Source organism: Sceloporus occidentalis, unplaced genomic scaffold (assembly GCF_023333645.1).
Source record: "Sceloporus occidentalis isolate IW3139 unplaced genomic scaffold, rSceOcc1.0.p SCAF_3, whole genome shotgun sequence".
In the NCBI taxonomy this organism is placed as follows: Eukaryota; Metazoa; Chordata; class Lepidosauria; order Squamata; family Phrynosomatidae; genus Sceloporus; species Sceloporus occidentalis.
Window position 1 is genome coordinate 138,018,408 of NW_028316983.1, and position 24,334 is coordinate 138,042,741.

At 40.9% G+C, this 24,334-nt stretch overlaps 2 protein-coding genes across 2 annotated transcripts in view; both read left to right on the forward strand.

Annotated features, from left to right (window-relative positions):
* The window catches only part of SLC39A6 (solute carrier family 39 member 6), a 30,870-nt gene extending 17,698 nt beyond the window's left edge, over positions 1–13,172 (forward strand). Inside the window, exons 7-10 of the mRNA XM_089516424.1 lie at positions 2,843–3,220; positions 6,270–6,350; positions 9,946–10,136; positions 10,926–13,172. Of these exons, the coding sequence (XP_089372550.1) occupies positions 2,843–3,220; positions 6,270–6,350; positions 9,946–10,136; positions 10,926–11,078 (803 nt within the window). The 3' untranslated portion in view covers positions 11,079–13,172. The remainder of the gene's footprint in view (positions 1–2,842; positions 3,221–6,269; positions 6,351–9,945; positions 10,137–10,925) is intronic.
* Positions 13,173–16,571: 3,399 nt separating this feature from the next.
* LOC149316871 (protein Abitram-like) lies at positions 16,572–24,325 on the forward strand. Its single transcript, XM_089516425.1, has 6 exons — positions 16,572–16,703; positions 17,652–17,703; positions 20,700–20,829; positions 23,535–23,611; positions 23,686–23,755; positions 23,831–24,325. The coding sequence occupies exons 1-6, from the start codon at positions 16,649–16,651 to the stop codon at positions 23,978–23,980; spliced, it is 534 nt and encodes a 177-aa protein (XP_089372551.1). The 5' UTR covers positions 16,572–16,648; the 3' UTR covers positions 23,981–24,325.
* Positions 24,326–24,334: the final 9 nt, after the last annotated feature.

Here is a 24,334-nt window from a genome sequence, read left to right on the forward strand (position 1 = left end):
AAAGACTCCAAAGTTTTGAGGCTGACCCATAGCTTACACCAACAACATGTGTATCTGTCCTCCAAATGTTCCTATCTGATAGCATTTAGCTGATTATGTGGATGATACCTTATTTTCCAGGAACCAGTTCTCATTGATGTAGAATGAGTTTATATATTGATGCAAGATGAGTTTGTGTTTTATATTAACTAGTGATCCCTTGTCTTGGAATGATATTGAAAATAACTTTCTATTCTTTCAAAAGCAGGAAGGGATTACAACTCAATGTGAGCGGTACAGTATGTTGTGGCTACTTAAGGGATGAACAGTTTGTAGAATTGTACATTAAAATTCCTTCTAATTGTTCATGATATTAGCAACCCAATTTTGAAACATTATAGTGCTTGGGGGTTTTTTGCAAAGGGGGGATTTTTATATTACCACGTGTAATATGTGTTGCTGTTTGGTGCTTAGATTATACATTTCATTTTTGTGCTTGAATGAATTCTTACGAAGCTTGTGCTGTTTTGAGTGGTGAATAGTGCAGTACTGAATGTTGCTTCAGTTGACATCTTTAAGATTTTTAATTGAAGCCAGGACAGAGTAAAAGCCCATATGTAGCACTAGTTTGAATTTATAAAATGTGTTTATTTTTCATAGTTTTCAATTACCTATTATTTATATGAAAAGGGTCAGTTATTTCAGATCCTCTATTATTAGGGCTTCTGTTTGTACAATAGAACTTGCCTCATTTTGCCCGATCCTCAGAGTTGCTACTCCAACCTCTGAAGCAAATCTAGCGACCGTGGTTCTTCCAGAGGGAAGAGTTAATTGGTTGTCAACTGTTATGATGCATACTATTGTTGATGTAAAACAGGAATAGCCAACATCAGCTCTCAAGATTTTATTTTCCTTATAATTGTTTCAGATAGTAACAATATTTGGCTCCAAATGCTTGGGGAGATAATGTAAAGCAGGCGGTGCCTTGGCTTCTTTCTCTCACCTCTTCCTCTACTCAAAGCACCTACCATAGTTCAAAAGAGAGGATGATGGTGAAGTGCTTTTGGCTGATGACACATCCAGCAGCTCCTACACAGATTTAGGAAGATGGCAGTGACTGCTATAAAATTGAACCTCACTTGATAAGGCTAATTGCTGTAGATGTTGTGGTGAAATGCAGTGTAGAAGTAAAACTGGTTGATAAGCAGGTGCAGGAGCAAGACTGTCCTGTATTGTTCCTGATTGAGATGCTGAATGGCTTCATTCTAAATTTACCATCATTGTTTATCACAGTGCCCTGTTACTATGAGGATTAACAGTTCACTGGCAACTTCTCCCACTTCACCACTAGAGGTTACCAGAACCGTAATGTCAAGCCTTATCGTTTCATTGCACAGTTCTCATTCCTTCAAGCTTTTTGTTCCAGGAAATATTTTTTTCTGTTATAAAACTTTTATCTTGTGACTTTTGCATTCTCCCTTTGTTTCTCCACACTTTCCATAGATAATGGAGTTGACATGTATCACCCTCAATTTAGTTTACTGTTGACAGTTAAGTGCACTATCCAGTGGGTTCTTGTTATCCACTAGGGTTTGGTTCGAGGACCCTCTGTAGATAACAGCATCTGTGGATGCTCAAGTCCTATTAAATATAATGGGAAAGGAAAATGGTGTCTCTAATATAAAATGAAAAATCAAGGTTTACTATTTGGAATTTATACTTTTTAAAAAATATTTTCAAGCTGTGGATGCTTGAATCCGTGGATAAAAAATCCATGGATAAGGAGGGTCGACTAGTTAATGCTATGATGTTGACAGTCCCACTGACTGTATTGCATTAGTGAGATAGTCAGTGTCATGTTTAATACTTAATATCATTGAGTCAATTTAAGCAAATTTAAAATTTGTTTATAAATATAAATTTAATAATAATTGGATATAGGAATTTTATTTCTTAATGATTGGATGGGATTTTATGTGTTAATAATGTAATCAGTCTTTCCAAATACTGATTAATTAAATATGAGGGGATTATTTGTTAATTGTATGTGTATAATTTTGTTAACAATTTGTAGTTTATTTGTTAGCAATGTACAGTACTTTAAATATATAAAATTCTATTTTTAATTTTAGAAGTTCACTAAGCTGTAACCCTTCCTCTTAAGCCCAAGTGTTCGCCCATCCTTGGAAAGTGGCCCTTTGTCCAATGGAAGTTGCTCACTCCTGCTGTTCATTGCAAAGGCCCAAAAGGGCATGGCGTCTTGTTTCTTCAGGATTTGGTCTGGTCTCATGCAAAGTATAAAGAGATTTCTTTCATGGGAGTTTGATGATAAAACATTTTGAGACTAGTGTTGTTTCAAAGTGCCGTGTAGGTCGCTTCACACATGGAGGCTTATGACCTTCTCTATATATACTCTCTGGTAAAAAAAAGATTGTATGGTGAAATCTCTGCAGCAGCTGATTTGTAGATTCAGCTGTGGAGTCTGAAGGCCTGTCCTGAAGTTGACTAGTGCTTTTTTCCAAGTATCAAATTTGGCTGCTAGTAGCTAGTAGGCTCTGCTCATGTGTAGCCTTTTTTTTTCTTCCAGTTTTCCTATACAATCCACTACTTGAGGTATTGCATAGGGAAAATGTCTCTAGTTTGTGTTTGTAAACTGACTTTCCCCCAGTATGATAAAATGAATCAGAAATAAATGTTTCACTTGGTTAAAAACTGTAGGTAGAATACTAAGAACTGTAGGTAGGATGTAGGAATAGTAAGATATTTATGAACACTCAGAACTAAATGCATTTTTTATTTTGAGCTAGAGTAGAACCATGGAATTTGTGGTATCTCATTTCTGCTTTTCCCTTGTTTTATCAAGGACCTGAAGTTTATCTGGAGACACACTCACATGAGCAATCAAATTTCATCTCTCAGAAGCCAGTAGCACAAGAAGAAGAAGAAGTGATGATAGCTCACTCTCATCAGGAAACTGCTGACAACGAGTATGCATCCAGAGGATGTAGAAACAAATGTCATTCACATTTGCATGACACTCTAGGACAGTCAGACCATCTGGGTCATCATCACCATGACTACCACCATATTTTGCATCACCATCATCATCAGAACCATCACCCACATAGCCATAGTCAGCGATATTCACGAGAAGAACTGAAAGATGCCGGTATAGCTACACTAGCCTGGATGGTAATTATGGGTGATGGACTACACAACTTCAGTGATGGTCTTGCAATTGGTTAGTATAGCTTCTTCTTTTGTTTTTCTAAGGCTAGTTTATGTGTTTGTGGTTGATCCAAATCAGGCTTGTCCTCTTCCCATTTTCTTTGTGGGGCTTCTACGAATCTAGAAGTAAAATGGAAATGTTGTGTTCATATCCATTTCCTCAGATTTCTTTGACCCCTGGTCTGTAAAGAATATATTGTACTGCATATCATAATTTAGTTATGGTTTCTATTTAACTACTTAAAAAATAGTAGGTAAAAATGTACATACCATTGTTAGTTGTCAAAATAACACCGATAGATTATAAACTCACTAGCTTTGTAAATTTTGTCAACTTTAAATTGCTAGTTACAATTCTACCAAGAATTGTAAAGACCTATTTCCAGACTGTTAAATACATTGAGCCTTACATACAGTACAGTCTAGCCCAGCCTATTGTCCCTTTTAGGGTGCAACTCCCATTGGCTCCTGCCAGTGTGTCCTGTAGTCACGGATGAAAGGAACTCTAATCTCAGATTTACACATCTGTTTAATGCCGGGTTAGAAAAGGCTGATATGATGTATATGTTTGTGTGTGTTTGAGTATACAGACACGTGCTTTGTCGTTAACTGTTTATTACTTTAAAAGACACTGGGTTGGATACAGACAATCATGCTTCAAGTTGTTCCATTGAGACTGCCTACCTTGTCACACTGACTTAAGTGGATTTCCCATATAAACATGATTAAGTCAGATCCAAGCTGTTTTCCTTTTTTGTTAAATTAGCAGTATGTTGTTTCATAGTGTCTCCTTAATTCTTTATACAGTTATTAGAATTGCTCTTCATATTTCATGATCCTATCTTTCTAATCTAACCCACATTTATTTCTTAGTATTTAAACAACAGAAAGGAAAATATCTTGAGAATCCTGACACTCCTTATTTGTTCTGAAACAATAGTGTTAGTCTTGCAACCATGCTTAATATGGAATTATGATTTTTACTGGGCATTGTGCAGGATATGGTTGATGATTTTGCTCGTGATTTGATTGTAAGAAAAGATTGAGGCATTACAGCTGGCATCCTTAAAATCTGTTGCACGCCAAATTCTCTGCAAATTAATCATAAATATATATATATTTAAAAGCCAAAAGAGTTCATGGTTAATCTCAAACTTGCACTGAAATGTTTGGGATGCCCTATGTCTAAATTCCAAGTTTGGTTAAAATTTGTGCATCAGTGTTTATTCTAAAACAAAAAATACGGAAATTTGGGGGTAGTTGAGCAGGGAGGGACACCTGAAATAGTTACCAAATCAGATCCTTGCTATTTGATAATACACCATTTATTTATTTTTACTCACAATCCTGCCTTTCTGTTAAAGGCAGCAAACAGCAACTTTAAAACAATACAGTTTAAAAACAGTACAAAAGCATTAAAATGTATGAATATAAAATTTAAAAAACAGTTAAACAATTTTAAAAGTTAAAACAGTTATGCATTAAAACTTAAAATGTTTTAAAAACTATCCAAACCTTATAATCTGAACCCTTGACAGCATAAGAATGTTTTTATCAGTTGCTGAAATGAGAGCAGTGATGGGGCCATCCTAGCCTCTCTAGGGAGGGAACGCCAGAGCCTGGGAGCAGCCATCAAGAAGGCCCTCTCATTTGTTCCCACCAAATGAGGTTGAAAGGGTGGTAGGACAGAGAGAAGGGCCTATATCTCAACACTCTAGTGGGCTTGTAAAGGAAGATACAGTCCTTCAAATAACATGAATACTATATAGGGTTTTATAGGTCAAAAACAGCATTTTGAACTGTGTCCAGAAATGGATCATCAGCCATTAGAGCAGTTGCAACAAGAGAGTTGTGTGCTCCCTGTAGGCAGCTCCAGTTAATAATCTGACTGTAGCTCTTTGGGCCATCTCAAGTTTCTGAGCACTTTCCAAAGGCAGCCCCACTTAGAGCACATTACAGTAATTCAAACAGGATGTAACTAAGCCATGTACTGCCGTGGCCAGATCTGACTTCTCCAGGAATGGATGCTGTTGGTACACTAGTTTTTAACTGTACATATGTACTCCTGGTCACCACCGAAACCTGGGCCTCAGGTTCAGAGATGAATTCAGAAGTACTCCTAAACAATGAACCTGAGTTTTCAGGGGGAGTGTAACCCCATCTAACACAGGCTGAATCACTATTCCCAGATCTGTCTTTTGATGACCAGAAGCACCATTATAGCGGCCAGACACCAGGTTATAGGTGCCAGGTTTAGGTAGGAACAATTTTCTTGGAATTAGGTGGAAAGGATGATAGAGCTGGTATCATCAGTGTACAGGTGACACGTTATTAATAATAATAATAGGATTTATTCCAAAACTCCAGACAACTTCTCCCACCAGTTTCAGGTAGATGTCAAAAAGCATAGGGGACCCCATAGGTCAATGGCCAAGGAGTCAAACCTGAATCACTCAGTACCACCTTCTAAGAGCACTCCTCCAAGAAAGAGCAGAGCCACTGTAAGACAGAACCTCTGAGCTCCATCCCAGAGAGGTTTACAGCAATTTCAGTCAACTCCAGTCAAGCATGTTGATTTGTAGAACATGACAGATAGTCTAAGTATAGTATAGAAGTATTCAATGTTCCTGGTAAATTCTTCTGCCCACCCCTGCATCGTTTCTTACACTACAGCAATGTTACTACACAGAAATACAATAAAGCAGCCTGTGGCACCCTCATGAGTAACATTTTTAATAAGCTTCCACAAACACTATTAGCTTTTAGGATGCATAAAATATTATCCTAAGATTGGCAAGTGTAGATTGGTGTTGTTGGTGGTGATGATGGTGGTTTGAAAACAGTGAGGCCAAGGAAAATGAAGTGTAGAAAGTGTAGACAGTGATACTTACCTTACCTTGGACATGCACAAATGATATTTCATTGAGCTGATTAACATACGTAGTGTATTTTTTAAAAATTGCTTTTTTCACAACACAGCATTTTGATACTTTTGTTTAGCTATAACTGGATTTTCCAAATGAGATTTCTTCTCAGTAATGTCTTTTTTTCTCTCCTCCAAGGTGCTGCATTTACTGAAGGCTTATCTAGTGGCTTAAGTACTTCTGTTGCTGTCTTTTGCCATGAGTTGCCACATGAATTAGGTAAAGCATCCATGTTTTAGTGAATAATGGAGTTTAGTTGCTTTACTTTAACTGCATGAGTCAATCAAGTAATAACTGGAAGATTTTACTGTTTGAGTTATAGTTTGTGTGAATGACAGTAATTTCCTGTCCCCCAATACTGTTGTTGTTGTTTTAAAGTATTGCTTCAGAATTATTTGAAGATAGGAGAAACCTTTCCGGTTGAGACTAAAAGCTTATCTGGTCCAGTGAACCAGATTTTTAATGGAAAATTCAACAGCATGACATGAGAGCAATGGATCCTTGTGACTGTTTTGCTTTGCAGAGATATTCAGAGATATTTAAACTGATCCTGGAGCTAATATACAGCCATTCTAACCACTGATACCCTTATTTCCCCAGGGTTTGTCAGATCCTCTTTGAAAGTCATTGGAATTGGGGGCCATCTCCAGCTCATGTGGTAGCAGATTCTATAATTCAGCTATGCACTATCTCTCTTGTATGTCCCACCATTCAGCTTCAGTAGAAGACCCCAGGTTCTAGTACTAAGAGAAGAAGATTCCCACTTTCTCTAGACCATGCATAATTTTAGACATTGGTGTCATGCCTTTGAGCCGAAGAGCTGCCTGTTTTGTAACCTTTACTTATAGGGAAGTTGTTCCAACTCTTGATCATCTTGATTTTCCTTTCCTGCACCTTTTCAGCTCAACAATATCCTTTTTGAGATATGACAACCAAAATTATACACAGTACTCCAGGGGTTATCACACCGTGTTTCTGTATAAAGGTGTTACAGTATTGGTAGTCTTCAAGATCCTTCTCTTAATCTCTTTAATTTAAATGGAATGAGTTGATATTTTCATTTAGCTCTTTTCTGGTCAGTTACTGCCAGCTCAGATCCCCATCAAAGTATATGCAAAGTTTAGGTTGCTGTTTTTGTTTTGGCTTCGGTGTGCATTTGTGTGTATATGCATGCCTTAATGTTACCCATCAACCCATGAATTTCATAGGTTTTTTTAGGTAAGGAATATTCTCAGAGTTCCTTCCTCTGAAATATCCCCTGTAGCACATGGTATTCCTTGGCACTCTCCCATCTAGTTACTAACCAGGGCTGACCCTGCTTAGCTCCAAGATCAGATGGGATCTGGTGCCAAACTTTTTCAGGCTACTGTCCCTTTTCCTCTTAGGTGACAACCCTAGTGCCCCCCACATGCTAGCTAGCCAAGGCAAGAGGGAATGGAGGAGAGCTTGTACACATCTGTCTCCTTCCTTCCCTTTTTCCTCAATAGCAGCCTGTGACTTTCTTAGCTGAACAGGCTCTCCCCCTTAGGCTCCTTCCAGGGGGAGGCTGAGCAGCTTCCACAAAAAGGTAGGCATGGCATGTATGGTGCCCAGAGAGGGGAGAGAGCAAGGAAGGGGGAAGGACAGGGTCCGTTTGCTCTGCTCCAGGGCGAAGCAAAGCCAGAGGAGCCATGCTGGTCTCTTGCCTCAGCCTGGACAGATGGACAGCTTGTTCCCCAAGCAGCTCTCCATTTAGCCTCCCTCTGTCTTGTCCCAGAATGGTACACAAAAAAGGTTTCATGCAACCATCATCCTCACAATTCTCTGCTGCCCCCCTTTTTGCTCACCACCCTCTGCTGCCCTTTTTCCCCCTCACTGTCCCCCTGGACCTTTCCAGTGCCTCCAGGGGGACTCTGCCGCCCACTTTGGGAATCACTGCTCATAGAGTATCACTGTGCACTTATTAACTCTGAATTGCTTGTGCAATTAATGCCCCTTCACGCAGTTTCGAGAAATTCTTTTAGAGTTCTTCACAATTCATTTTTGTTTTTACCACCCCTAAATCATTCTGTGTGATCTGCCATCTTGATGACCTCATTGTTTGCCCCTATTTCTGGATCATCTATTAATAAGTCAAAAAGCTCAGAGTCCCAATACAGAACCTTGGAAAGATCCTTCTTCATGTATTCCTCCATGATCAGAATTGTCAGTTTGTTTGGAGCCATAATCAGTCACCCATTGAAGGATCTTGTGCTTCTTTTAAAAAGCATGTGGAAGAATGGCAAAATGATCTAAAATGGGGGCATTTTTTAAAAATTCAATCAAATTATGTTTTTTTCTAAACCAGTTGGGCAAACCCCGTTCAACAGTGCAATACTGCTAATATTGTTGCTACCTAATATTGCAATGTGCAAAGGAATCTTGCAGTGCATTCGAGATTAACTGAAAGATAAAAGTTGGTAGCATGAGCTTTTGTAGACTTCAGCCTACTTTCTCAGATGCATCTCTCAAAGTTGCTGCAAGACCTCTTTCCATACTGATTTACCAGACTTATATGGCTATGCCTTTGAATTCTAATATTGCAGTGTTAACTGTTGAACTTAGTTTCTCATAGATCTTTTAGGTGTTAAATTTTAGTTAGCTAAATCTTCCTTGATATTGTTAGTTGGGATACTTACAATAAATTGTAGTACTTAAGTAATAATGAAATTGTGTGAATATTCCACTGAATTGAAGCATGCTTTAAAGTGAGTTATGACTACTAGGTTTATTTTTTATTCTGGCGTAATACAAAATTGTATCACAATAGATTTCTAATTAGTGGTTGAAAAACAAATAGATTGGCATTGAAAGAGAGAAAACAGATTTTGATAATTATGGGAGCGAGGAAACGACTAATTAAAAATATATAATTTTTTTGCTACAAATGGAGTTATTTGAAGAAACGATTAAAACGAATAAGTAATCTTAATAAGAATATACCATTAAGTCCTGAACTTTTTTATTATTTATTTATTTATTATGCCATTTATATCCCGCCTTTCAGCCCTAATGGCTATCAGAGCAGCTTGCAATTATTATTTTTAATCAGACGGTTCCCTGCCCTCAGGCTTACAATCTAAAAGACACGACACAAAAGGAGAGGGGAATGGTGGAGGGAAAGGGGATGAAGTCCAGTGGTTCTTCTCTTCCTCTGAGGCCTGAACCAAGGAAGATGGAGGGAGGGCTCTTCTTCTTCAGGCTAGCCCTGATGGAGCTGGGCCAGCCTATTCACTCCCTCACAGGCACGGATACAATCCCTGACAATTTGGTTCAAAATGAATTGAGTGTATTACTTTACATGATTACTGCTGCCCGATTGATTTATGCAAAATATTGGAAATCCAACATAATACCTACAGTAGATTAATGGATTCTAAAACTAAATGATTTAGCTGTATTAGACATGTTGTGTATGTATGGTAGTAATAGAACATCTCAACAGTATGATGAAAAATGGAAACAAATAGTGAAATTGTGGAAAAAGATAGGACCATAAATCAGCTTCGATATAATTTAATGTCATTAAGAAATTTATCTAAAACAAATAGATTGTGTGTTTGTGTGAGCATGCATATGCATAGAACTGTAAAATTTGCCTTCATTAAAGTTGGCTAGTACAGTTCTTGTCTCCTCTATTTGAAGTTTTTATAGTCCTAATTTTGAGAAAGCCAGTGAGTTTTAAGGCTTCAAAATATGTTTATGGGCAGCTTTTGAGTGGGCAGAAATTAAGTAATATTCTAGCTTTTTGACTTGGTGACAGATTACTGGTTTGACATTTCCCTCTCTCTTTCAGGAGATTTTGCCGTGCTTCTCAAAGCTGGCATGACTGTCAAACAAGCTGTTCTTTACAATGCCCTCTCAGCGATGCTGGCATACCTTGGAATGGCTACTGGCATACTCATTGGCCACTATGCTGACAATGTTTCCATGTGGATCTTTGCACTGACCGCTGGGCTGTTCATGTATGTTGCCCTTGTTGATATGGTAAGTAGGTAAACAATGCTAGATATTGTTGCTACTCTTATAATAAATAGTTGCAGCCACAGGTTTGCTCTAGAACAAAAGTGAAAAATCACCCAGTGATATTTTCCTGATACTGATTTCAGTATAGCCTTACTTACTGATGTAGTCAGTTCTTGGATTGGGTTGCAAAAGAAATTAGGGTATTAAGTTATTACAATGTTTTACCCAAAGAGTATGTGAGCATTTTAATATATGTAGTCTATCAAGCCAGTATTTTTGCAGTGGCCAGTGAAATGTATTTAGAAAACCAGCTGATAGGTCATCAGTGAACAGTGGTAATTCCTGTGTGTTGAGTAGCAATCAAGAATTATGTCTTCTAAATTGAAGCACTGGGAAAGTTTGCTGAAATACAAAAAGTACTTTTTTTAACCTAAAGTGGGCAACCTCAATTACTCCAATATGATCTGAGCATGCTCAGTAGATGAGGAGCCATGGTATGATAATTCTGTTGGAGTAGACGCATGGTGGGATGTGGGAAAATGAGGTGATTGAAACAGGGAGCAGGCTTGATTAGGTGCTTTAAGAGTTCATAATCTTGGTGTTTACAGTATTATGTATGGCTGTTGTATCTATCAGGAACCTTGAAGAGTAGCCACTCCTGTTAGGGAGTGAAGGTACACAGCGACATTTTTATAGTAGGTACTGTTTGTGCCATGAAAGAAGGCTAACTCTTAACTACTTTGACAATTGCTCAAAACATGCATTTTTAATGTTTTAATTTAAAATTGTGTGTTTCGTTTTTAAATCCAGGTGCCTGAAATGCTCCATAACGATGCTAGTGATCATGGATGTAGCCGGTGGGGATATTTCCTGTTACAGAATGCTGGAATTCTGTTAGGTTTTGGTATTATGCTTCTTATCTCTGTGTTTGAACATAAAATTGTGTTCAGCATAAACCTATAGGTTTGGATCTAGATTGATCCTTAGTGGAGTTATGCTTGCACTGGAGGAAAGAATGGAGAATTTATGCCAGTTCTTCTTCCCTCTGCCAGCCCATGTATCCTTTGAAAATCTGCTTGAAATGTTGATGGCCCTCTAGATTAATTGGGGTGACACCATGGGGTCGGAAGAAATAGAAGATTTTGCTTCCCTTCTTTCTTCCAGCGAGGAGCCTCTGCTACATCTCAAGTTACTTCCATGAACAGAAAGTCTGTGCTTCATGGAAATGACACTCTGGATCCAATCCTGCTATGTTTACTTTCTGTTACTAAAGTTGAAAATGTTACTGTTAGGCACATCTATCCCCTCTTGCTGCCCCCAACTTAATTGCCTACTGATTAAGCATTTAGATTGGGCATTTTTTTTGCAGGGGGATACTGAACTTATTAAACTCATTGCACACATGCTGGAGTACTGGCCTATTAAATACCAAATTTTAACAAACATAATAGAAACTGAAACTATAAAGAATGAATTCTTTAACTTGTAAACTGTTTTAACATCATTTAATCTTGCAAATGTAACTACAGCATGCAATGTCAGGTTTTGTCTTGTATATGTTTAGCTGGTACAAACATGTGAAGTGGTACTACTTTTAATGTTCCTGATATGAAACAACATAAGGTTGTCATTTTCATTGTTGTATTCAAATGATAAAAAAAAAAAAGTACTCTGGGAATTTGTAAATGCATATGCTATAAACAAGTTTCTCAATGAAGAAATTTAATATTACATTACCATTAATAATTATATGATCTTTGATCTATCCTTACTAAACGTTTACAGAAAGTAAAATATGCTAAAATAAAAATTTCCATTGGCTTAAACATCAAATTCTAGCCAAACCTCTGCGTTGAAGAAATACACGCATTTGCTTGTTGGAATTTCACACATTTTCTGCAAGCCATACAATGGTTGGAAATGGGGGTGTTTGGCAGAAATATTAAAAAGCAGACTTCCAAAGGTTGTGCAGTAATATTGGGATTTTTGTAAGAAAAGGACTACACAAACAGGAGTAGGAAGATGATTCTAGGTAATCTTTCAGTGTATATTGTGTTGTAAGTCTTTCTGAGTTTAGTGGTGCATATGAATCTTCAGAAGCCAATTAGTAGAGAGAGCGAATTGTTGAATCAGAATGAGTTTTTGACACCATGCATTGGCTAAAGATAGAAACAGTGATGGAAAGAATACACTTCACTTCCGAGGGAACTGGATTCTTGAATACTTGGTGCTATGAAAAGATTTGATCATGTGTGGGACAGATTTGCCAAAGTTCTAAAACAGGTGATAAGAGACATTTCATACTTTACTTCATAGAGTAGCAGGTTCACTCATCAACCTAATTGTACAATATTACTTCTAAAATGTGGTTATCCACTATAATCCCAATTTGGGGAGGAAAAGTGGGATATAAATTAAATGTTTTTAAAATATGGTTCAAATTTCTTGTCTTGTGATGTTTTCTGCATACAAAGAAACGTATATTCTTGAGTTTTTAAAGCACTTCCAAGTGCAAAACTTTTTTTATACTCTTTATTCACCTGCAAAAAAATTTTTTTCTGGGTAAAAACATTGCCACTCTGTACACATCAATGAAGCTAAATACATGGCTTTGAAATACCCCAATATTGTATTTCAAATGTACATATTTAGCTTTATTGATGTATATAAATTGCAGGTACAAATCCAATCCAATACTGTCTACTAAAGTGGAGGTTACAAAAATCAGTGGGATCAGAAGCATTTTGGATCCAGTATGCACAGGTGTAACTTTTATATTGATTTTTGTAAGGTAAATGCTTGTTAATGTCTAGGAAAAGGTAGGGTCTTCATTGTATAACAAGAAGCCTTGTTGAAGAAGTCTTATATCTATAATTGACCAAAAATACCTTGACTTTTTCTGGAATCTAGAATGCATTCCCTGCTTTACTTGACACAACACTTAATTGTCTGCAAGTTTTGACAGAGTATGGGACTGGAGTATATCTCCAAATTTCAAGTTGGATAAAAATTGTTAATTGGTGTAGTCTGGACATATTTTTTTTATATTAAACACTTCAGTGCATTGTAGTTTGCTTATTTATACTTAAAAATAATGTGTATGCTTTTCTTTAGTAACATCCTTGCAATGAATGACAATTATAGTGTATAAAAGCAAAAATGTATTCTTCCAAAAGGAGCTTTTTGTACATTAAACAGGTACATTTTGGGCTCAGACAAAAGTAAGCCAGTAAACTAAAGGTTCCCTGCAAGAACTGTGTAATTTAAATATGGCTGTTTCTTTTATCAGTCTTTCAGGCACGTTACAGACCTCCGAGAAGCGGTGATCTGCCGCCAGTTGTAGCGTCCGGGAACTGCAGCAGCCAAACGGCGCGGTTCCCAGACGCTGCCAAGAAGGAGCACGAAAATCGCACTCCTTCTTGTTGCCTGGAAGAGATGCCGCGAGGCGCTAGTCACGCACTCGCGGCGTCACTTCCGCCGCACGACGTGTGGACGTCAAAATGGCGGCGGCCATGTGGAACGGCCGCTGCCATTTGTTACGGACTCTGTCCGTAACAGGGTAAGGGGCATCTAGAAGAGACGCCCCTTTTTCAAACTGGGACGTCCTGAGGACGTCCGAAATGGCAGTCTGTAACCTGCCTCAAAAAGTTAAATGTGAGGTAGGTGTGACCACCACACAAATGTTAGGGCACATTTCATTGAAAGGTAAGATTCGGTTATAATGGAAATTCCTGCATTCCTTGTAAACAGACGTATCCTAATTTAATAATTGGTGGGAAGGTGCTATATAATAGAACTCTGAGTAGCCAGCTCAAGAAATACAGTATGGGATGCACATTGGTTCAGCAAGAGAAGAGTTGGCAAAGAGGTTCCTGAAAAAGAGCAAGTGGTAAGCATTCAATCAAGAAATGACATCTTTATTATGCTTCTGCAGTTGATAATGAGTCTAGTTCAACTGTCAGCTGTTCTCCATATGGTTTGGATTGCAACCTTAATGCTAGATCATTGGTCCTCTTGGATGTGACATCTGGGACTTGTAGTCCAAAAACATTTGAAAGGCACCAGCTTGCCTGTTCTTGCTTTCTCTATCAGGGTTTAAAAAAAAAAAGTGTGACAAAAGCCTTATTTCTGGTGTCCATTTGGATATTGCTGTGTTCAGAGTTAGGTGCCTCACAAAGAAGGGGAACTATTCTATCCATCCCCCATACTTCTCCAATGTCCTCTTTTTATATTAGATTAGAAGTGGACATAATGTAGACCTGAATGATCTGTGGCTTGCCTATACACACCAGGAGGAGGAATTACCTATTTACTGCATTCTTTGAGCCTTTCATTGGATGATCACTTATGGGAATACCACAGAATTGAAAAGGACTGGGAAAGAGTGATAAAGCCAAGCCTCCTGCCATGCAAAAATACACAAGCACCCTTGAGAGATGGCCCTCTAACCTCTGTTTAAAGACCTCCAAAGAAGGAGAATTCACCATCCTCCATAGCAATCCATTCCATTTTCAAATAACTGCTACAGCTATTCCCAATTTTAAGGTGGCAGTAGTAACAGCAGAATCCTATACATGTCTATTCAGTAGTAAAACCCTTGGATTTCAGTAATTTTTAAATTGAAGTAACAGTGCTCTGTTCAAGCTTAAATGTTTACCTGGCAGTGGAAACTGCAGTAGAAAACACTTTTAATGACTTGGCTTCACCTTTAGACCTAAACCTGAGTAAATAACGGAAGTGCTAATACTTCCGCTGCTTTTCTCCTCGTTTTTGGATTAGGATCTTTAAAATCCTTGAACTAAGTGATCACTACTACAGTCCCAATAATAACCTTATTGTGTTTAAATTTCCTAGCATTTGAGGAGTAACACTTTTTTAACCCAGTTGGCAGAATGGATGCAAAGCTTTATTTTATTTATTTATTTATTTATTTATTTAGGCATTTTTATCCCGCCCTTCAGCCGTAATGGCTCTCAGAGCGGCTTACAATATTATTTTTAATCAGACAGTTCCCTGCCCTCAGGCTTACAATCTAAAAGACACGAAACAAAAGGAGAAGGGAACGATGGAGGGAAAGGGGATGCGGTCCAGTGGTTCTTCTCTCCCTCTGAGGCCTGGACCAAGGCAGATGGATTGGAGGGAGGGCTCTTCCTTCTTCCAGGCTAGTCCTGATGGAGCTGGACCTGCCTGGTCTTATGTCTTTGCGGCACTAATCAAGAATGACCATATTCTTGAGGTGGAAAGAAAAGCGAAGCACAACACTCAAAAAGGGGTTATAAAAGTTGAAGATGAGTGGAAAGCGCATGGATTGGAACAGAAAGACCTCAAGTGTTGGAAGTGTTGCTGGATGTGGGAATGCCAAAGTGGGTGATATCTTCCAACACTTGATAAAGGTGAATGGTGCCTCTCCTGAACAAAAAGCATCTGAGATCTTGTATTATTATTATTATTATTAACCTTTATAAAGTGCTGTAAATGTACACAGCGCTGTACATACAATCTTTTTAATTAGATGGTTCCCTGCCCTCAGGCTTAGCACCTTTGAGACTAACTGAAATGAAGTCGACAGCATGAGCTTTCCTAGACTTCAGTCTACTTCTTCAGGTGTACAAGCATCTCTGTGAGACTAAGGGACTAAGAAGGAAAAATAAAGGAAGGTGAAAGGACTAAGCCTTTGCAGTGGGATAACTTTCTTTCCTCCAGAGTATTCCCAGGTAGCTGCCACCTTTAAGCAAAGGGATCTTGTAGCACCTTTGAGACTAGCTGAACAAAACAAGTTGGTAGCATGGGTTTTCATAGACTTGACCCTCCTTCATTAGACCCTGGCTTTAAAAATATGCACATCTGAGGAAGAAGGCTCAAGCCTAGCAAAGCTCATGCTACCAACTGCTCTCTTTCACTCAGTAAGTTTCAATGGTGCTACAATGTGCTGGTTTTCCAAACTGATAGGATGGCAATGTGTCTCTGGATTCTCCCACTTTTCAATGCTATGGTATCCTGGGATTTGTAGTTTGTTGTGGCACCACAGCTTTCTGACAAAGAAGGCTAAATGTCTCATAAATCCCAGAATCCCCTAGCAGTGAGCCAGGACAGTTAAAGCGTTGTGAAACCCGGTTTGGCACCGCTTTAACTCTTTGTCTGGCTCTTTGCTATGGAATTCTGGGAGTTGGAGTTTGTTGTGGGGCCCCACAACAAACTCCAACTCCCAGAATTCCATAGCCATGAGCCAGACAAAGAGTTAAAGCGGTGCCAAACCGGATTATTTCTCCAGTGTGGATGCGGCCAAATGCAAATAGATGTTAAACTTGCTGGACTTTAAAAAAATGGCTTCCGGTATGAACCCGGAAGTTCCTCTCTAGAAAAACGGACAGGTTTCTCTGCTTTTTTGGTGATCTTCGCAGCGTCGACGTTGACGACGACCCCGGAAGTGGCGGTTCTATTCCGGGTCGCCGTTAAGTTAGCGCTCGCTCTCTCCCTGGTCGCGCGCTCGAGGCGCCATGGCGGCGGAAGGCCCCGATTGAGCTCCCGCTGCCATGGCAACGGTGCCCGGGGTGACGGAGCGCTACTTCACCCGCTGGTACAAGCCAGGTAGAACATAGAGCCATGGAGGGTAGAGGCACCTTCGTCGGGGCGCTCAGTGCACTCTTGGGCAGAGGGATGAAATGGTCCAAATGGAGAGGGCTAGGCGAGGGAGGGCCGGTCTGCGTTGCTTTGCTTACTCCGTAGGGCCCCCGTATGGCTCATAACGCACTCATGATGATACCATTGATGGGACCTTCACGCGCCTACATCAGACTGTAGCTTTACTAGGACCGTCGTGTCGGTGAATGCTTAACAACACTGTTTAATAAACAGTCTCGATAACTGATTTTGCATGCATTTCAAGGCTTCACGCAGGGGCCAAGCGCACTGCGGAAACAATCCAGTTTCAGACCGCTTTGACTGCCCTGGCTCAACGCTAGGGACATCTGGAAACTATACTTTTGTGAGACACTGAGCCTTCTTTGTCAGAGAGAGCTCTGGTGCCACAGTGAACTACAATTCCCAGGATCCCCTAGCACTGAGCCAGGAGAGTTAAAGGGCTCTCAAACTGGATTATTTCTGCAGTGGGTTCTCATCATATTTCTTTACCAAACTCATTGCTAACACTTTTCTTTTCCTTCTCCTCATACTGGTTATATGTCTGACTCTATCTATCTATCTATCTACGTATCTCTCTATCTAATCTCTCTATCTCTCTATCTAATCATCTATCTAATCTCTCTCTCTCTCTCTCTCTAATTATCTATCTATCTATCTATCTATCTATCATCTACCTACCTACCTATCTATCTAATCTCTCTCTCTCTCTCTCTCTATCTATCTATCCATCCATCTATCTAATCATCTATCTATTTTATCTAATCTAATCTAATCTATCTATCTATCTATCTATCTAATCTCTATCTATCTATCATTCTATCTATCTAATCTATCTACTCAGTTTAGGATGGTCTAGAAATTGTAGAGTAATGGTTACTCTTCTTTTCCCCCCAGATGTAAAAGGTAAGCCATGTGAGGATCATTGCATATTGCAGCATTCTAACAGGTAAGGTTTCTCACAGGACACAGAATTGCAACCTTGGATGTGTGTGTGTGTGTGTGTGTGTGTGTGTGTGTATGTATGTATGTATGTATATATATATATATATATATATATATGCGCTCAGAAAGCAAATACCACAGATGCCTGCAATGATGGGAGCGTGTGATAATTACAATAAATTATCTCCACATTTTTGAACCTTTGGCTTTTGCAAAGTACATTGAGCCCATGGGATCTGCTGGGGTTTAGTTCCAGGACCACAAGTGAATACCAAAAACCACGGATGCTCAAGTCCCATTCAATACAATGGCATAGTAAAACGGTGTCGCTTATATGAAATGGCAAAAACAAGGCTTGCTTTTGAGAATGTATATATTATTTGGCTATTTTCAAGCCCTGTGTGGTTGAATCCATGGAAGAGGAATCCGTGGATATGGAGGGCTGGCTGCATAACATGTCTTCTGTAGTCTACTGGTAATAAAGGGTGATCTGGTGGGCTAGAGAGAGAACAGGCTATCAAAGGGGGTTGTAAAAGGGTTAGATAAATTCATGTAGGGCATGTTAGGTGTGCTCATTTAATGCGACACTCATGTACATAAAGTATGGCCAGATCCCTGTTGTTGGTATACACCTGTATATGTCCTTTGACAGTTTCTGTGGAAACGGTCGTCCAGTGTATCTTTCATGCAATGACAGGCACCACACTTGTATGCACAAATTACTTGGCAACTGCTGGTGAACCCCTATTCCATTTAGTGGCCAGGGAAGTTGTTCAGACAGTGTTCGGCTGCGTTCCTCCAAAGGAGACAGCAGTCTTTCAGACTCTCTGCCTGGCTTCAGCTGCTCTCCTCTGGTGGCTAAATGCAGGGAGGGAGGGAGGGAGGGAGGAGTGCACCAGTAGCTCTCACATAGGTTGCATATGCGGAGGAAGAGAGGAGGAAGAGGTGGTATACTTGGCAAAGCTTCAAGATCCTCCAAGTTGATATATCATCTTGCCCTTTATCTCTAAAGCAAGGGTTACTAATCTATTCAGAAATACATTTATTACACCTAGGTTGCTTTTTCTTCCGATAACTGACTGCAATTACAGGATTTTTATACTGAAAAACCTTGTAACTTTTTGGTATGTTAGCTAATATGTTTTTTTTTTTTTTTTAATACTGGCTCTTTTATTCCTCTGGTCAAAGCTGTTGCAAAGGCTTCAAGCTTACTCACTGTGCGTCGTCCATAAAGTGTGACATCTAGGGGTCATTCCCACTTGCGGTTTAAAGCGCTTCACGATTCGTGCCGGCCCCGATATTGAAATGGAATTGAAAAAGCCCCTTGTTCCCACTATAATGGGGATTTTTTTCTTACCCCATTTAAACCTCTTCCGGTTTTGTCGTCCCCACTTGTGCCGCTTCAAAATGGAGGAGGAGGAAGAGGATTGCCATTGCTAGGGAGGGTGACCAGGGGGTCCTCCTTGGTCCTCCATGCCCCCCTTCCCTGTCCAGGAGCCATTCCTGAGAAGGCCCTCCCTTGGGGGAAGCCATGGGGAGCAGGAGCAGTAGGAGAAGCATCAACTGTCAGCCCTCTTTGGAGGAGCCTTATAGCCAGGTGCCGTGTCCTCCATTCTCCTGTGGTGTGTCCTCCATTTGGCCCCTGGGGGGAACATGGGGGTTCTGGGGGGGCTCTCCTCAGGGCTGAGGGTCTCCCAGGGAGCGGCAGACCCAGGAGGAGCAGCTTGGGCTCCGGAGAGAGGCCCACACCTGGCACAGGATCCCCGGCTGCCCTCTGGACCCTCAAGGAGGAGGAGGGTGTGAGTGGCTTGGGGCCCATGGGAGCCTCCCAGGGGAGAGTCGGGGGGCTGGGGCACTGGTGGGCATCTTCCCCCCAGCAAGGACTCAGCCCATGGGAGGGCGGGCGGGTTGGGGTCTCTCTCTTTGAGTACATAAAGTCACAATACGGTGGAGGGCTTTCACTTTGGCACCAGGAGACTCAGCTATGGGGAAAAAAAATCCCTGGGCAAAGGCACACTCTCTTAGCCTCTCCTCAGGAGAGACTTGCCAAGAAAACCAAGTGATAGGTTCATTGATCATTCCAGCCAGGCGCCGTGTCCTCTTCTACTGGGGGGGGGGGTTATCCTCCATTTGCTGGGGCACTGGGCATCCTCCCTCCAGCGAGGATCCGGGGGGCTCCAGCCCAAGAAAGGGAGCGTCTGGGTTGGGGTCTCTCTCTCTGGCTGCATGCTGTTTAGCACTGCTGTAACTGCTCTGCCTCAAGGCTATGGAATTCTGGGACTTGGAGTTTGTTGTGGAGCCAGGCGCATGCCGGAGCAGAAGGATCCCAAGGGACTGCCCCAGTGCTCGGGGGTTCCCTAATGGAGGAGGCGACAGTGTCCGCTCCCAGCCCCCAGAGGCTAGAATGGTTGGTGGAAGGGACCCGGGAGGAGGAGATGGACAGGGAACACAGGTTTGTTTGGGGTTTTTTAAAGTAAAATTAATCACAATATTGATAGAGTGGTTTAGCTTTACCAATCTATCAGTTGGCTTTACCAATCTATCAATTTTCCAATTAATTTTTTTAATTAACAAAAAAGAAGCCAAAAAGGCAGCACTGTGTGTGTGTGTGACTGACATCTCTGGCCCACACCCCTCTGCCATTTGTCCCTCCCCTCAAAAAGAATCGATTCTGATCTGGCGTTCCAACTTACTAGACTTGCTTCAGAATCGACTCTTCTCAAAAAACCCACTTCCAAAGTAGTGTCAAGAAACTCCAGGTTATTTGTGTTTGCCCAGCTTCTTTCCTCCTGGAATCAATCCAGTGAGGATCGGAAGCAGTTTCAAATGGGAATGAAGGTCGTTTGCCTCGAATCCCGCTTTGGAACAAACTGCAGTTGGAATGACCCCCTACTAGAGTAATATCATGTTGCATTCATCAGTTTCCCTAGTGGTGTCGGACTGCTGCTTCCTGCAAGGGGAGAACCAAGAAGATAATTGTTCTAATGTCTTTTCTTGTAGAATCTGTGTCATCACTATAGCTGATGCTCACCCTGTTCTGCAAAAGGGAAAGAGAATTGAGAGTATTAGTTACCAGATAAGTGCCAACTGCAGTCGGCTGCAAAATAAAGTCTCTGGAAAATCCAAACGGGTATGGATCATTTAATTTTTTACTTGATTCCTTAGCGTAAGCAACTCTGTTTAAGATCATTTGTTTGTTTTTAATATATTCATTCTGATTGCCCTGAGCAAAAGTGATTTTACCATCAAGTTAGCTACCCTAAGGCTCTCTCTTTTCTTTAACGGATTATCAGTAGCATGAAGGGGGGGATCCACTGTGCCATGAAGACATATATATGCCCCTTGTTGGCAGATGACACATCTTGTGACTTATTGTTGGACAATAGGGCTGTGTGGGGGCAGAGAGGGGTACTGTCTCTTTGAATTCCCTCTAGTGTTTTTGTTGAGAGAAGGAGAACAGGAAGGTAAGCTAAGGCCAGGACATAGGGCGCAAGACAAATGAAAGATTTTCCAAAGAGAACATTTCTCTTTTTGTGTACATGCCTCACCAGTTTTACCCTAGAGAAGGTGAGTAGCAATGTATATTCATGTTGTGACATGCCATTTTGACACTCATGTTTCTCTCTGTACTGCTCTTGAGTCATGTTGACAGCTTAGAGAGGAGGACAGATGGCATCATTCAGAACCGTAACAAACATGTAAGCTGTCCAGGACTAACTTCTAATTCAGGCATACTGAAATGAGTGGGACTTACTTTAATAAATTGAATACTCGTCTTTATTTATTTGGGTACTGTAGGGTATTTCCATAAAGAAAAGAAAGGCTTTATTAACAAAACCAAAAATAAGTCAACAGCCAACTCCTCCTCATCCTTCTCCAACTTGCTTCATCGCAGGTTGCGATATATATAATTTAGCCTGTGAAATATGTTATACTGAGAGACAGGAAAAGGCATAACATCAACCTTTATTATTTATTAACATAAAACCTTTATTAAAAAAGCCCTCCCTCGACCCCCTGGTACATAATAATTATCGGCCAGTTTCACTGCTGCCATTTTTGGGGAAGGTGATCGAGAGGGCGGTTGCACTCCAGCTTCAGGCGGTCTTGGATGATACGGATTATCTGGACCCATTTCAAACTGGCTTTCGGGTGGGTTACGGGGTTGAGACGGCCATGGTCACCTTGGTCGATGATCTCCGTCTGGGCATTGACAGGGGAAGCGTGTCCCTGTTGGTGCTCTTGGATATCTCAGCGGCTTTTGATACCATAGACCATGGTATCCTTCTGGGGCGTCTAGCAGAGGTAGGAGTCAGTGGCACTGCGCTCCAGTGGTTCCGCTCCTATCTCTCTGGAAGGTCCCAGATGGTGCAGCTGGGAGACGTGTGCTCCGATGAGAGGGCCCTTAAAACTAGGGTCCCTCAAGGAGCCATTCTGTCTCCCATGCTATTTAACATTTACATGAAACCGCTGGGAGAGATCATCCGGAGACATGGGGCGCGGGGTTATCAGTACGCTGATGATACCCAAATAATCTTCTCTATGTGTCCGACTGATGCAGTGACCGAGGATGGCGTCTCTCCTCTCGTGGCCTGTCTGGAGTCAGTAATGGGCTGGATGAGGGAAAATCGACTCAAGCTGAATCCAGAGAAAACGGAGGTACTTGTGATAGGTTCCCCTGGTCCAGGAATGGCGGTGGTTCCACCTGTCCTGAACGGGGTCACGCTCCCTGTGAAGGACTCCGTGCGCAGTCTGGGGGTGCTTCTTGACTCGTCCCTTCACCTGACTGCTCAGGTGAATGCGACGGTCAAGAGCACCTGTCATCAGCTTCGGCTTATTCGCCAGCTGCGTCCATACCTGGCCCAGAGGGACCTTGAAACTGTGGTACACGCTCTGGTAACCTCGAGACTGGATTTCTGCAATGCACTCTACATGGGGCAACCCTTATACCAAACCCGGAAGCTACAAATGGTGCAGAACATGGCAGCCAGGCTGGTCACTGGTACTTCCAGGGCCAGCCATATAACTCCGGTACTAAAAGATCTCCATTGGCTGCCCATTCGCTTCCGGGCGCAATATAAGGTGTTGGTGATGACTTATAAAGCCCTAAATGGCTTGGGCCCAGGATACCTGAAGGACCGCCTCTCCCCATACATTCCGCCCCGCACCCTCAGAACATCTGGGCAGCAATTACTTAGGGTTCCCGGGGCAAGGTTTGTCTCCACTACTAGGAGGACATTTTCCATCGCCGCCCCGGCCCTTTGGAACACGCTGCCCATAGAGCTCCGCTCGGCCACCTCCCTGGCCCAATTTAGACGGGATTTAAAGACTTTCCTGTTTGGGATTGCATTCCCTGATTAAAGTCCTTTACGCCTCCTCCCTCCACGCTGGCAAAGGGATTGGCTAATCCGGGGCTTTTCTGTCTTTATTTTTACTGATTTATTGTATGGATTTATTGTGTATGTACTGTTTTTAATCTGTTGTAAACCGCCCTGATCTGTTGGAAGGGCGGTATATAAATAAAATTTTTTATTTATTATTATTATTATAAAGAAGGGAGGGAAATCCTGGCAATATTTAATCCATGATATAAACTGTTTTGGGTTTTGTTTTGTTTTGTTCTGGTCAGTAAAATCATACCTTTTAACTTTAAGGCTGCAGTTCTTAAGCCTGCACTGAACCCAGACAGTCTTACTTCTAGGAAGATATATATATAGATATATATAGATATAGATAGATAGCATGGTCAGTTTTAAAGCATATTCACTGATGTCACAAATTGACCAGCTGCCTTGTCTTGCAATCCTAATTTGCTGCATGCTGTTTTTCTGCTAGGGTGCTCAGTTTCTAACAGAACTTGCCCCACTGTGTCGAATAACCTGTACAGATGGAGATGAATATACCATATACAGGTAAAGGTTTGAGGCTTTGTTGATAACTGCCGTGCTTTTATTGATCAGACTACTAAACTGGAAATTTTCTGCAGCTGTATAAGAGGGAGATTGATAGAAGTGAATGAAAACATTCTGAAAAGCCCATCTCTTCTTCAAGAAAAGGTGAGTGTTTCAAACTTTGATTTCCCTCTGTACCCCTCTCTCTGTTTTTTGTCTCAATGTTTTTTCTCCCCTTAGCCTTTCACAGAGGGATACATTGCAGTTGTATTACCAAAGTTTGAAGAAAGCAAAAGAATAACTGAGGGGCTCTTGACAAGGAAAGAATACGAAGATGTGTTCTCAAAACGTTTAATACCACCTCATGATACAATACAGAGTGAGAACTAAATATGTTTCATAGCAGAAATATGAATTGTGTAATACAGATTCCAGTATATCCCATAGTAAAGTGACTTTATGAACTTTCGTGCTTAAAGGAAGGGAGAGGAGCTGGGCAAAAATACTATGAAGCTGAAAGAACAACATGACTGAAAAGTTTTGAATTTCCATTCAGGTGAGGCAAAAGGAAGCCAGGCTTTAAAAATGTAAAGTACCAAGTATATTTTTAAATCTGTTTCAGTGGTATCAACAGAACCTGGCCTAACTGGTTGGACTATAACCGTACTGTTATTTAAAGGTGCAGTGTCAAAATATTTTTCCAGTCATGTCAATAAAAGCTCTTGTTTACCAATATTCAAATGG